Raw genomic sequence first — 13,291 nt, 5'->3', positions numbered from 1 at the left:
GTGACAAATTTATACACTCTAATGAATTTATAAAATTAGAGATAATTAATATATTCAATTATAATTCAGTTAATTAATTCTATATGTGCTTGTCAAACGTAAGTACTGTACCTCGATAAGTTTTTTTTTCTTTCCTTAAATAACACAAAGATGAAAAGAAGGAGAATTACTACTACTACTAATGATGATAATAATGATGATGATACAAACTGTACTGAAGTTTAAGGGAACAAAATGTAGATAACGACTAAATATGGAAAAAGACTATTATTTTGAAGCGTCATCTCGTTTCCTGCTATGGTCACGTGGTTTTTCAAGATGGCCGCGCCCACAGCGCTGTAGCAGCTGATTGTGTCCATGCGAGCGGGGTTTAAATGACAGTTGAGGAGCAGCAGGTTACAACTGACATCCCCGCAGAGAGACAGAGGAGTTTCTGAAAGGCTGTCCCATCCTCAGCACCGCCAACATGAGCAAGCAAGAAAATCTAATCCTGTGAGTACTTCCTTCTTTGTTTCTCGAAACAAACTGCTGCTTGTTACATTGTTACATTTAAGGTTAGCATTTTGGCTGTTTAGCCGTCTAAAAAGTGACCTTATGAAACCCCCCCGTTGTCATTGTTATGAAACATTTCTTCCTATTATGGGTCAGTTATAGAAACACAGGCCTCATTCCTTAAAGCTACGTAATCCAATGCCAGAGCGAAGTCGCTTCCTCTTACAAAAAAACAAAAAAAAACTCATTCAGAAATCCAGCAGTCTAATAATCTCTTGTTCATATTTAGAGATGAACTTATTTTGCAACATGAATGAGTGCTTTAAGCAAATTCTGTGGATCGTCTGATAAATTCGGCAGAGCTAATAATGTAAAAGTCTTATTAATCTTTTGGTTTGTTCTATTTAACTAGCTTCAACTCCGAGAAAGCCAGGCGTCATTACAAAACGTATGACGCCTTTTGTATGGCCTGCTTTAACAACGTGCTAACCTTATTTACAATCAATATTGTATGGATGTAATAATGGTGCTAAAGATACAGAGGGCTGTTAAAAAATAAAAAGAAAGTTTATCCAGGTCATTTTACTTTAAGTCAGTTTACTAAAAGTGAGTGATAGTGTCAGCTGAACACAAAAAAAACTCCTACGGTTCTGTCACTCTAATGGGAATAGTTTTTTTATTCTGACATTTTTACATATAGTGTGGAAGCTGAAGCATCTAAATGATCCCATACAGAATCCATGACAAACTCTGATAGTGTGTTTTTATAACCCACACGTTTACTTCTTAAGAGTCTAACAGCAGACTTGCATCTTTTAAAGTTAAGTGTAGCAAGCTAAACATAATTGGCTATCTGTGAAATGTTTTTGTGGTCCGTCTAACAGTTTCATGTCAGAGTCTGAATTAGATTAAGGTTGTGATACATTACTGAGCCATCCTAAGCACTCCTGTATTTAACTGTCATTTCTCCTGCTGGGAGAAGATAAGAGAGCAGAGGACTGTTATCTCCCAGAATCACTCTTTTGGTGAATGCCCTTCAGCTGGATGCCCAGAGTGATTGCAGGGGAAAGGGAAGGGTGGGCCTTTATTTTTAGATAACTCAAGTTTGCGGCTGTATTGTAAAGAGGGTATGACACTATCAGCTAAGCTCCATTCCCTCAACTATGTAATATAAATTGAAATTGCCAGTGTGCTTTGGCCATGCCACAAATATCTTAAAATTCTGTCTAAATTTGTATTATTTTTATTTTTCGATTTTTCGATTCTAACATGAAGTGCTTTCTACCCAGCCCCAAAGACTTTCCTCAGCTAAAGAACGACACATTCCTGAGAGCGGCACGAGGAGAGGAAATCGAACATGTCCCAGTCTGGTGTATGAGACAGGCTGGCAGATATCTACCAGGTACAGGCTTCAGATCAGTTCTTTCGTCTCTTGTTTCTGACATGAATAGTAGCACTGTACTATCAAATGTGCTACACTGATTACCCTTAATATTCGTGATCATGTTTTCAGGTTTCATATTGTAGTATTTCACTTTCTGCATGACCATAAGCATGAGATTCACATCCCTGATAACCACTAACTCCCTGTTATTGAGTCTTAATGCTGATCTGTAGTGTTTTTTTTTTTTTTGTTTTTTTTTACTCTAATCTGCAGAGTTCCGTGAGTCCAGAGCAGGGAAGGACTTTTTTGAGACATGTCAGTCACCAGAGGCTTGCTGTGAGCTCACTCTGCAGGTACAGACCTGGATTCACAGGGGGGAGAAAAAAAAATCTAATTTCACAGTGTTAACATCAAGTCAGCAACACCATTATGTGGTGTGAGATGATGGAGTGGTTGTTACACCACCCACAGGGTACCAACAAGAATAACTTATCCCAATTTTTTTTCTCTCCCCCCCCCCCCCCCCCCCCCCCCCCCTCCAGCCTCTGAGACGTTTTCCCTTTGATGCTGCCATAATCTTCTCTGATATCCTAGTTGTCCCACAGGTAAGTCTGTTCAGACCAGGCTCAATTGCTAGCATGTATAAAATGTTTACAGCTAGTCTTTTGCTATATTTTTGCCAGATGTACAGTAAAAGAGGTTTTCTGTAATCAGAAAAATATACATTTTGTGAGTAGAAAGTGTGTTTAGGGTTTTGACGTTTATTAATATTTAAATAACCTCTGACATACAGTACAACCAGTGTCTGCTATGTCTTCAGGAATGAGAAGAATTTTCATGTGTGGTAACAAATGGCTATGTATTGATGTAATACATGTATGTGATGTCCACATGTTTTAATTGTTAATTTAACAAATTACCATTAGTCAAGTATTAAGTATTAATTTTTCAGTTTGGTTCAAAACCCCCAACAATCAGATTACCCCCCTATGACCAGCACTTGGCGACAGTGGGAAAGAAAAACTCCCTTTTTAACAGAACAAAACTTCCAGCAGAACCAGGCTCAGACTGGTTGGGGGTGAGGGGAGGGTGACTGTACAAAAGACATTCTGTGGAAGAAATAGAGAAACTGTGTTCCTCCACAGTGGACGCAGTGTCTCAAAATGTTTTTGACAAAATAACTCTTTTGATGACACTATTAATTAATTAAATAACAAGATATATTTTTCATCTATTCAGGTGTCCTGAATCTGTTTTCCACTCATTCTCTGTACAGCTGTGACCCTCCCTGATCCTTCCTTTATACTCAAAGCCTTCTTCCTGTTAGCTGGGAGTTCTTCCTCCCCACGCTTGCTATTATTTTTTTCTTAGAACATCAGTTGATAGTTGGGTTACCCTCTTTAATATGTCTTACAATATAAAGAGCCTTTGGATGGCTTATGTTGTGAACAGAGATGGGCAGTAACGCGTTACTGTAATCTGATTACTTTTTTCAAGTAACGAGTAAAGTAAGGGATTACTATTGCAAAAACGGTAATTGGATTACCGTTACTTTCCCGTAGGAACGCTGCGTTACTAAAACCGTGATTTTTTTTTTTTTTTTTTTTTTTGCAAGAATGTCTCATGACAGTGACGTAAGCGAGTGCAACGTGTGACAACAGCTGTCTGCAGATCAACAATGGATCATATATCGAGTGCGGGAGAGAGTATGAGCATCAGAGGCGGAGCCAGACATTTGAAACACCCGGGGCTTAGCCCTAAAGGGTAGTAAGCATGTGGGATTTTTTTTTTTTTTTTTTTTTTTTTTGGGGGGGGGTTAGAAATGACTGAAAGATTAATTGGCTCTGTTTTGAGTTTTGTTCAAAAAAGAATGACTTCATATAGGGAAATATATATATCACATGTGCAGGACACCTTAAACTAGTTTTTTTATTAAGCAGCAAGGCAGAACAAAGTCGGGGCTGTATCAAGACACGAGGACTAAACCCCGATTCAACCAGACCCAGAACTGATCTGGAATTAAAACAGGACTGCAACAGTTCAAAATCAGGACTACCGAGGACTTAACCAAGACAGAACCAGAATCAGAACTAGATGATAGTAGCACTAAAAATCATCATAGACCTGCACTACACTTGTTTTTTTTTTTTTTAAATTCTACCAAAGTCCACTATTTAGATTGAGAAAAGTTTATATAATTATTTAGCCTTGTTGTGCAAACAAGCCTGCAGAACTTAATAAATATAGAATTTGAAAAATAGCAAACCTAAAAAGAAACACTAGGTACGAGATACATGAGGACCTATGATACGGTGATACTTTTGGTAAACAACCATTTGACTGACATGTGTGTCTCACCTGCTCTTGTTCCATCTCTGTTCTGTCCTCATTCTCCATCTCCCTCTCTGTTCCTCTCTCTCCCTCTTTGTGCTGATAATCATCAAATATACAGTTGAAACCAGATATTTATGTACTCTTCAGATTAGGGCTGAACGATTATGGAAAATAATCTAATTGCGATTTTTTTTGCCCCAATATTGCGATTGCGATGCGATTATTTTTTAAAGGTCTTTGTCTTCTGTATTATTAAACAAAGACAAGCAATACATCATATAGTATGGCCAATACTATATTACATTAATTTTAAACTGTTCTTTCCTGGAAGACAGACCTCTGTTATGATGACATGAGGTGATGCATGAATTGATGACTGACATTTTTATTTAACTTCTTCAATCACAACAGTATATTTGAACATACACAATAGTTTATTTTTAGCTTACAAACATCTGAGCATAAAGTGCTGACAAGGAACCCTGGTGTAAACATTAAAATGAAAGTCAGTACAATGTGCAGATTGCAGAAATATACATAAACAAAATCAGTGGCTTTACCACACTCAGTTTTTCGACATCTGTGAACTACTAGACAGTCATTCAATTAAAAAAATAATATTAAATAAATAAAACTAATAAATAAAAAATACACACATCTTACTGATCTCTGCAGTCAGTAACATTACACATAAAGTGCAAACATAATAGCAATTGTATAAACACACACACAAACACGCCTTTAAAATTTAAAGGCGTGAAATTGGACGGTCTAGTTCTGATTAGCGTCACCGCTGTCTCGGTGGAGTTTAATAAACTCGGCCGTCTGCTTCTTGCTATCTAAAATATAACCAGACACTGGTGTAAATTCTCGACTGTCTCATACTTCTGTTTAATAAGTTTTCTGTTTGACGTTTAGTCAGCTGTGTGAAAACCAAGGAGGAACCCACCCGGGGGATTAATAAAGTTTTATTTTATCTAATCTAATAACTTTAATCTCAGCCAAACCGATTTACTCACAAACAAACAAAACACTGAAAAAAGCCCAACAATAACATTTTTAGGTTGTCTAAGTGACTTATATATTACGTTTAACCCGAGCAGCGAAACTCCGCGGTGATCTGAAAATGATGTGCCGGGAGTTGTGCCGTTCTCGGCCGCATCAGTAACCCTCGAGCTCCCGGCTAGCTGTCGAGCTGGTGGGTAGCAGACGCCTCTGAAAACGTCGAAGCACTTTTGCAAATATGGGATATCTTGATAAACCGAGCAGATATTTGATGTTTACACAACTACTTTCTCGCCTGAAAATATGTTAAAAGTTTATTTTGTGACCCAGAAAGATTAGTATGAGTAATTTTAAAACTTAGTAGCGGCCGCCATTGCTGGAAACTGGAGTTTGGCTGGGCCGCGCTATGAATTCTGGGATATGGTAGTAATTTGGACAGCCTTCGGCGCGTCGCTGTGACGTAATCGGTCTACAAATGCGGCCTCAGGAGGATGCAGCCCATGAATTTGGACATGTCCAGAGTATAATCGCAGCCTTTGCGGTTAGAAAATTGCACTTGATCATGTCGCGATATTATCGCAAATGCGATATATCGTTCAGCCCTACTTCAGATCAAAACACAAACACTTTTTTAATTGTAACATCAAATCAGACTAAATGTTTATTTTTTTTAGATTGATAAATATAAAAAACATATTTGTTAACTTTAAGAGTAAAGAGAGAAACTATCTGTATTTCTTAATTGCAAATGGCACCAAATTGTATTCAAACTGAGCCACACTTATGGAGCTCCACAGTTCTTTTCCTGGTGTTTTGGTTGACATCTCTTGATTTTCCCATGTCAAAGAAACAGGCTCTGTGTTTTGCCTTTATATGCATCCACAGCTGTGCCACCAATTTACTCACATGGACTCTACTAACCTATCAGAAGCTTCTTCAGCTCAGAATGGAATCGTCTGGAGTTTCTTATTAATTAACAAACTTAGTGTACATGTACTCCTAAATTTGATCAAAGTGATAAAAATAGACAGCTCTGTCTCTCTTTATTCTGACATTTAACTAATTCAAAAGATATTTCAATATTTATCTAAAACAAAAGTTTACTCTAAATTGATGTTGTACAGTAAAAATGTTTTATGTTTTCTCCCTAAAGTGTATGTAAATATCTGGTTACAAATGTGAATATCCTGCTGTGTACTGAAATCCCTCTTGTTTTGCATAGAAATATACTGAACAACATACAAAGCATAATATATAAAATAACATTTACCTGAGTTTTTTCTTTGAAAGAAGCCTCTAATGTCCATTCTTATATTTCAGTACATAACTGAAACCGATTTAGTCGGGGAGGGTAAGAACTGAAAATATGAAATAAACACACGTAAGATAAGACTCTATAAAAAAAAAAAAGCATTTGTTCGGCTTTTCATTTCGCCATTTGTTGATTCACTTGAAGAGCGAGTAACGTAATATTGGTCAAGTGATCAGTTTGATATCAATCTTTCGTGATTCACCGTCATATTTACATTATTTGTACGGTACGAATGGTTTGCTTTGGTATCTGGTCAAACTTAAGCTCTCCTTAGTATGGCTGGCTCCGTTTCTCCAACAGCGCACTCACAGGCGGCAGCTGCCCCGCCCCTTCGCTCAGTCGCTTAGTGCCTGAGCTTGGATCATACCAATATCAGGGGGGATTCACGCACAGTCGTAAATTCCCACAGTGTGCACTATGTGCTTCGAATATTGTCTGTACTTTTTGTTTTATACAGTTGTCAGCCAGGCATCTAACTATGAAAAAATTACACTCCAAAAGACTCCGGGCTTCTGACAAAACAACCCGGGCTTAAGCCCAGTAAGCCACCTCCACGCTCCGCCCCTGATGAGCATGCAGCATTTAAAGCTTGGAAGTACTGACCTTACTTTGAGTTTGATTCCGTAAAAAGTGACAAAAACATTAGCATCTGTTGTGCGTGGGAAGAAAACTTCTTTTTACTCCGAAAAAAAACCCTAAACAAGCTCCGAGTGCGCAACGACGTAATGGGAAATTCACAGAGAAACTCGCGGATTCTTCCACTGACTGCTGCGCCACACCTGCACTAGAGCACACCTCCGCCTACCGCAGTCCTGCTTTACAGGTGAAAATAGAGCAACAGGACTGCTAGTCTTTGATTTTATTTACTTTCTGCTGTGTTTTACTTGCATCTATTTGAAAGACTGAGTGTAAACACACAAAATATTTTATTTTATGTGCTGGAATGTGCAGAAAATAGGTTTAAATGTTAAACTAATTTCTTCAAGCCAGAGAATGGTGCATATAATTTAATTTTTGCTTGATGCATAAAGTTAAAAGATTAAAACTGATAAAACAAGTTAAAAAAAGAGACTTTTCCATTTGATTACATTTTGTATGATGGATTATGCAGAAAAAGTAGAATTGGGTTGACAGATCTATTGCTTTATCACCTATTCAGGTTGTAAATCGTGTTTTTAAAAGTAACTATGTAACTAAGTAATTAATTACTTTTGAAAATAAGTAATCAGTAAAGTAACGGGATTACTCTTTTGGGGAAGTAATTAGTTACTGATTACTTTTTTTCAAGTAACTTGACCAACGCTGGTTGTGAACACATCATAAATAAAATGAGGCCTGTGATGGACTGGACACTGCATGACTGAAAGCAGATATATTAACTTGTTTGGTTTGTCTTTGTTTCTTCTTCCTCCCTCCAGGCCATGGGTATGGATGTCCAGATGGTTGCAGGTAAAGGTCCAACATTTCCAGAGCCTCTGAAGGAGCCAGAGGACCTGCAGCGGCTGCAGGTCAAAGTGGACACTGCCAAAGAACTGGGCTACGTCTTCAGAGCCATCACACTGACCCGACACAAAATTGAGGGCAAAGTGCCACTAATAGGATTCAGCGGGGCTCCGGTTAGGCGCGCACATGTTTAAACATTTATAGAAAATAATGCTTCCATATTCTAACAGCTCTCTGTTCATCCACAGTGGACGCTCATGTCCTACATGATAGAAGGTGGAGGCTCCAACACTCACTCTAAGGCAAAGCGCTGGCTGTATCAGCACCCCGAAGCCAGCCACATGCTGCTGAAGATGCTGACAGATGTGATCGTGGAGTATCTGCTAGGACAAGTGGCAGCTGGAGCTCAGGTCAGACTTCCTTGCTTTCTGTGTCTAAACAGACTTCCTCCATTATGATGTCACTATATATAAATCTTTTTATCTTTAGCTTATTTTAGTTTCCCTTGAAAAAAAGAAAAGATGTAATAAATAAATAAAAAAAATTCACAGGACAGAGTCAGTGTAAGTCATATATGTTTGAGTCAAGGACATAAATAAATGCTGACAATCTCTACGTCAGTGCAAAATACAGCTGAGGCAGCACAAATTATTCCAGTAAGTTTACCCAATCCTGCAATTTTCAGTATTTGTACAGAACATAAACAATGGTGTGGGTGTGTGGTCCTCTCTCCCCATGCTCCCTTATTTCCTCTTTCCCGTCACCTAGCCGATCGATCGTAGCAGATGGCTGCCTCTCCCCGGTGCCTTCGTTCTGCAAGAGGTTTCTTCCCGTTAAAAGGGAGTTCTTCCTCTCCACTGTCAACAAGTATTGGTCATAGCAGATCATATGATGGTTAATATTGCACAATCTTTGTCTTAAAATATCTTGACGGGATTTTTTTTTTCTTGAGAACCGGTGCTGCATGAATAAAACTGGACTGAACTGACGTAACAGCACCATTTTTTAACTGTCTCATTAATCAGTATGTGTCAGCGTAATGCAGACTTGAACAAATGTGTCCAATCTGAGACAGCGACAGAGCTCCGGGTCTGTGTGCTTGCTTGAACGAAGTGCTTTCTTTTTTTTTTTTTCTTACAAAAGAAGAGAAAGTACTGAAGAAGTGTGACAAGTCTATGAATGTAGCAACAAAGTCAGTTAACTGGCAACAGTGACGTAAATTGAAGTGTTGTCATCACTGCTGTGAGTGGGAGGGATGTCAGTCAGACACGCTGAGACAGAAAATGTTTCCAAGTTAAAAAAGAAAAGTGGTCAGCACGGTCGCCTTTCAGGTTTCAGGTATTTTAATTCATATATTCTACATAATACAGCAGAAAAATACTGAAGTTGAAGGGATTTGAAGTTGTAAGTGAAATGTTAACACAAAGACAGCCCTTTTAAAGTGTTATATTTCCTTTTTCCTTTGTTTTTTATTTTATTTTTTTTAACCCCACTGCTGGGCGCCGCACCTGTGAAATCCCAGTGTTTATAACAGTGACGTCTTGGGTCACTCTCAAAGTGTCACTGTCACCATTCACACAATTCTTGTGTGTTTTTCAGGCACTGCAGGTGTTTGAGTCCCACGCCGGCATTCTGGGACCTGCGGAGTTTAAAGAGTTCTCGCTGCCTTACCTCCGAGACATCGCTCGCCGCGTCAAAGATAAACTGAAGGAGGCAGGACAGGATGTCCCCATGGTGAGAGGGACACCTAACAGATTCACACACAGACATTTGTCCCTCAGTGTATAATCAGAAACACATTTCCTCCATCCACACATGCGTAACACACGTGGACTTCTACACTTACACATCAGCATGAATGCACTGCAAAGAGAGTCACCTGACATGCATATCAGATGCTAAGCTTCAAACAACTAGTAGTAAAAAAATGATGTTCATTGTTTTGTTTGTTGGGTCATTAGTAGCTGCTATATTTGTGTCAGCACTCGGCTCTATTCTTATTAGCACTGTGTTGCCTCCCTGGAGGGATCATTAAGGATTCATGCAGTGTAAGGAGAACCACTGTTCTGTTGGATCTACCTGCAGGTGGCAGCATTTCACCAACAATGGTTCCTGAAGAAGTTGATTTGAAAATCTGTTTTGTGTGTGTGTGTGTGTGTGTGTGTGTGTGTGTGTGTGTGTGTGTGTGTGTGTGTGTGTGTGTGTGTGTATTTAGATTGTATTTGCAAAGGATGCTCACTACGCCTTAGAGGAACTGTCTCAGTCTAATTATGAAGTGGTTGGCCTGGACTGGACCATTGACCCACTATCTGCACGGTAACACAAAACGCACACTGGTTTGTCTTTGCATGCAGCACCAGACTCTGTGTTTTAATTGTAAGATTTAAACCAGCCAAACATTTTTGAACGTGAGCCTGAATAGAGAAGTAGCATACAGTGAAAAGCCCACACAGAATCTACAAATACTTGAAGCAAATGTAGGCGGTCATAGCAGTGATGTTGGGCGTGATGTTGGCCATTGCTGACCTCTCTCTTGTTGCTGGGCTGATCTATTCATCAAATGCTTAAACCGCTGGTTGAAGGATTAACTCGTGTGTCTTCTGATGTGTATGTTTGTGAATTCAGGGAACGCACAGGAGGGAAGGTCAGCCTGCAAGGAAACATGGACCCCTGTGCTCTGTATGCTCCAAAGGTAACTTCCAATTTATATATATATATATATATATATATATATATATATATATATATATATATATATATATATATATATATATATATATATATATATATATATATATATATATATATATATATATATATATATATATATATATATATATATATATATATATGAGCTGTTTCATTGAAGTCTATGGGTAACAACACAAACCTGTAATCTGCGGTGATAATCATAGGAACAAATTGTAATTGACTTATTTATACTTTGTTAAATAAGCACAAACTCCAAATGTATCAACATTATAGCTGCTAATTTTTTAATGTTTGTTTGAACAAACTGAAAAAAAGCCAAATTAATTGCAACCCTGAAAAGTCCAGACTCCTGCACCCTGTATCGTTACACCTGCCAAACATTTAAATGGTTATCTTCTGTTTTTTTCCCCTCTAAACTGTAAATAAGGAGGCTCAAACTTTGTATTGTTGGCCACATAGAGCCCACTTTGAGCTTGAGTGGGTCAGACCAGCCAAAGTCCCATTTCTGTCATTGTAGAGACGTTTGACTACACATTGACTCTGTCAGATATCCTAATATTAAAAAAAGAACAAGTCTATAAACACAGATGTTCTCTAAATGAACTTATAGGATATGATCGCTGGAAGAAAAGCTCTCCAGTCTCCTGGCAAAGCGATGACCTGAAACGTCTTTCTCTTGATTGTGGTGGCCACAGACAATCTGCTGAGATTAGCTTGCACTCCTTGTCCTGATTCCCTCATTATCATTCAGTGAGCATGTTCCCTCACATTTGCGCTAATTTCATCTAAAATGACACTGCACCACCTCTCTCACACACTCTGCCTCTCACACAGCTTCACCCTTCAGCTCACCTGTGCACTGTGATCTGGCGTATGTGTCACGTCGTGTCGCTGATGGCAAGCACAAACAGTTTTGCCTTCATTGTAGGAGATGATGTCTGCATTTAACTTCGGCCACCTGCTGTTGCCGTTGAGCGTCCTAGTTAAAATCAGTTTTACTGCGTGAGAATGCGTTTTGCCGAAAGAGCGTTATGTTGGATCGTTTCTTTGTGACGGTGACTGACGTGAACCTGCTCTCTTTCTCTTCAGGAGCGCATTTCAGACATCGTGAAGAAGATGTTGGAGGGTTTCGGCACAAGGGGCTACATCGCCAACCTCGGCCACGGCGTTTACCCCGACATGAAGCCGGAGAACATAGGTGCCTTCGTCGAAGCTGTGCACCAGCACTCCAAACAGATGATCAAACAGATATGAAGATAAATGTCTTGTATGAAGAACCAAACCTGGCCTTATGATGGTGATGCAAGAAAAATGTATGAGGCATTATTTTATTAAAAGCTCTAAACAGTAGTAGATGTGTCCATTTGAATATAAACAGGAAATCCTAAAACAAATTACTTATTTTTCAACACATGAAACACAGAGAATGCTTTTCCTGTTATTTTCAGAAGGAGGCTGATTTTCAACAAAAGAGGAGAAAAAATAACGTGAGGATATTAATTTAAGATGGAAAACATCCAGATCAGCATGTACTGTACATTCTCATCTGCCACAGCTCTCCACAACAAACATTTTCATTTTTTTTTGTTATTATTTTGAAGACCAGATTTTCTCTTCAGCAGTAATGTTTTTTTGAGCAGGACTGGATTATGTGTTTGGACTGAAAAGGACTGAATGAGATTGTGTTTGTATTAATATTAGATCTAAAAGGTCTAAAGAGCTTTGACTAGTGGTGTGTACTATGAAGCGTTTTGATGTTTTTATTCTCTAAATCCAATCACAATCCTGTAAAATATCCCTGTGGCACTTTCAAAAAAAGGAGACACATTTCTGCATCTGTAAACATCTTTAGTCCAAGCAGAGCTCTTCATCAGTACAAGGAGTTTCATTCTCAAAGGCTGCCAAAGTAAAAAAAAACAACAAAAACATAAAAGATCCAAACTGCTGTAAAAACAAAAACGGGTGATTTGGCAGAGAGTTTCATCAAGGGACACTCTGCTGCAGTTATAAAATCAATTTTTAAAGGAAAAATGTCAGCACCCGGCAGTTGATCATTCCTCCATCTAACATCTTAACTGTGAACAAATCTCCTGCTGGATCTCAGCAGGAAGAGTTTTATTTTTACTCCTGCTGATAGAAGATCTTTTAACAAATGCGCGCTGTACACGAAGACGCTGCTTTGCTCTGATTTTCACCCTAAATCTGAATTTTGTGTAGAAAATCTGGTTTATTAGGAGAAGCAGTCTCTTTTTCCTCCCATTCATCATTAGATAAAGATTTAATCTGAATTTATATTCTATTATGTTTTTAGATTTCCGTTACATGAGAAATATCCAACCCATAGCCACTCAGCCTGTCTTTGACAACCACTACATGCCCGTCTCAAGATGAATTGTACTTACTTTGATGAGCCCTTAAAAACGGTACTCCTGACCAAATGAATATAAATATGTTTTGCACATATTTATACAAGGAAAATCTCTGGCTCTCACAGACCTGTAACGTCTTCTGTAAGAAGCTTTTGTGTTGAGGGCTTTCTCTTGCACTGGCAGGATGTTGTTACAGTTTTTCTAGAGAATGTAGCACCAGTCAAGTCTAGGTACAGTGGG

The 13,291-nt window shown here is 38.6% G+C and overlaps 1 protein-coding gene across 1 annotated transcript; it reads left to right on the top strand.

The window, feature by feature from the left end:
- Nucleotides 1-319: 319 nt before the first annotated feature.
- Nucleotides 320-12,032, top strand: urod (uroporphyrinogen decarboxylase). Its single transcript, XM_086272372.1, has 10 exons — nucleotides 320-492; nucleotides 1,782-1,894; nucleotides 2,150-2,229; nucleotides 2,419-2,481; nucleotides 7,946-8,143; nucleotides 8,219-8,380; nucleotides 9,570-9,704; nucleotides 10,186-10,286; nucleotides 10,596-10,662; nucleotides 11,772-12,032. Exons 1-10 carry the CDS (start codon nucleotides 467-469, stop codon nucleotides 11,934-11,936), a joined length of 1,110 nt encoding a protein of 369 aa, XP_086128498.1. The 5' UTR covers nucleotides 320-466; the 3' UTR covers nucleotides 11,937-12,032.
- The last annotated feature ends 1,259 nt before the right edge of the window (nucleotides 12,033-13,291 follow it).

The sequence above is a fragment of the Aulonocara sp. 'chitande type north' Nkhata Bay genome, linkage group LG18, assembly GCF_057382095.1.
Source record: "Aulonocara sp. 'chitande type north' Nkhata Bay isolate Kocher_YH1m ecotype deep benthic linkage group LG18, A_spYH_male_GT1.1, whole genome shotgun sequence".
Classification (NCBI taxonomy): Eukaryota; Metazoa; Chordata; class Actinopteri; order Cichliformes; family Cichlidae; genus Aulonocara; species Aulonocara sp. 'chitande type north' Nkhata Bay.
Note: the sequence above shows the minus strand (reverse complement) of the source record. Positions and strands in the feature narration are given on the sequence as shown.

Coding starts and splice junctions, on each gene's coding strand:
- urod (XM_086272372.1), top strand. CDS start 467: ATGAGCAAGCAAGAAAATCTAATCCT. Junction 2,482..7,945: donor ATATCCTAGTTGTCCCACAG/GTAAGTCTGTTC, acceptor TCCTCCCTCCAG/GCCATGGGTATGGATGTCCA. Junction 10,663..11,771: donor GTGCTCTGTATGCTCCAAAG/GTAACTTCCAAT, acceptor CTTTCTCTTCAG/GAGCGCATTTCAGACATCGT.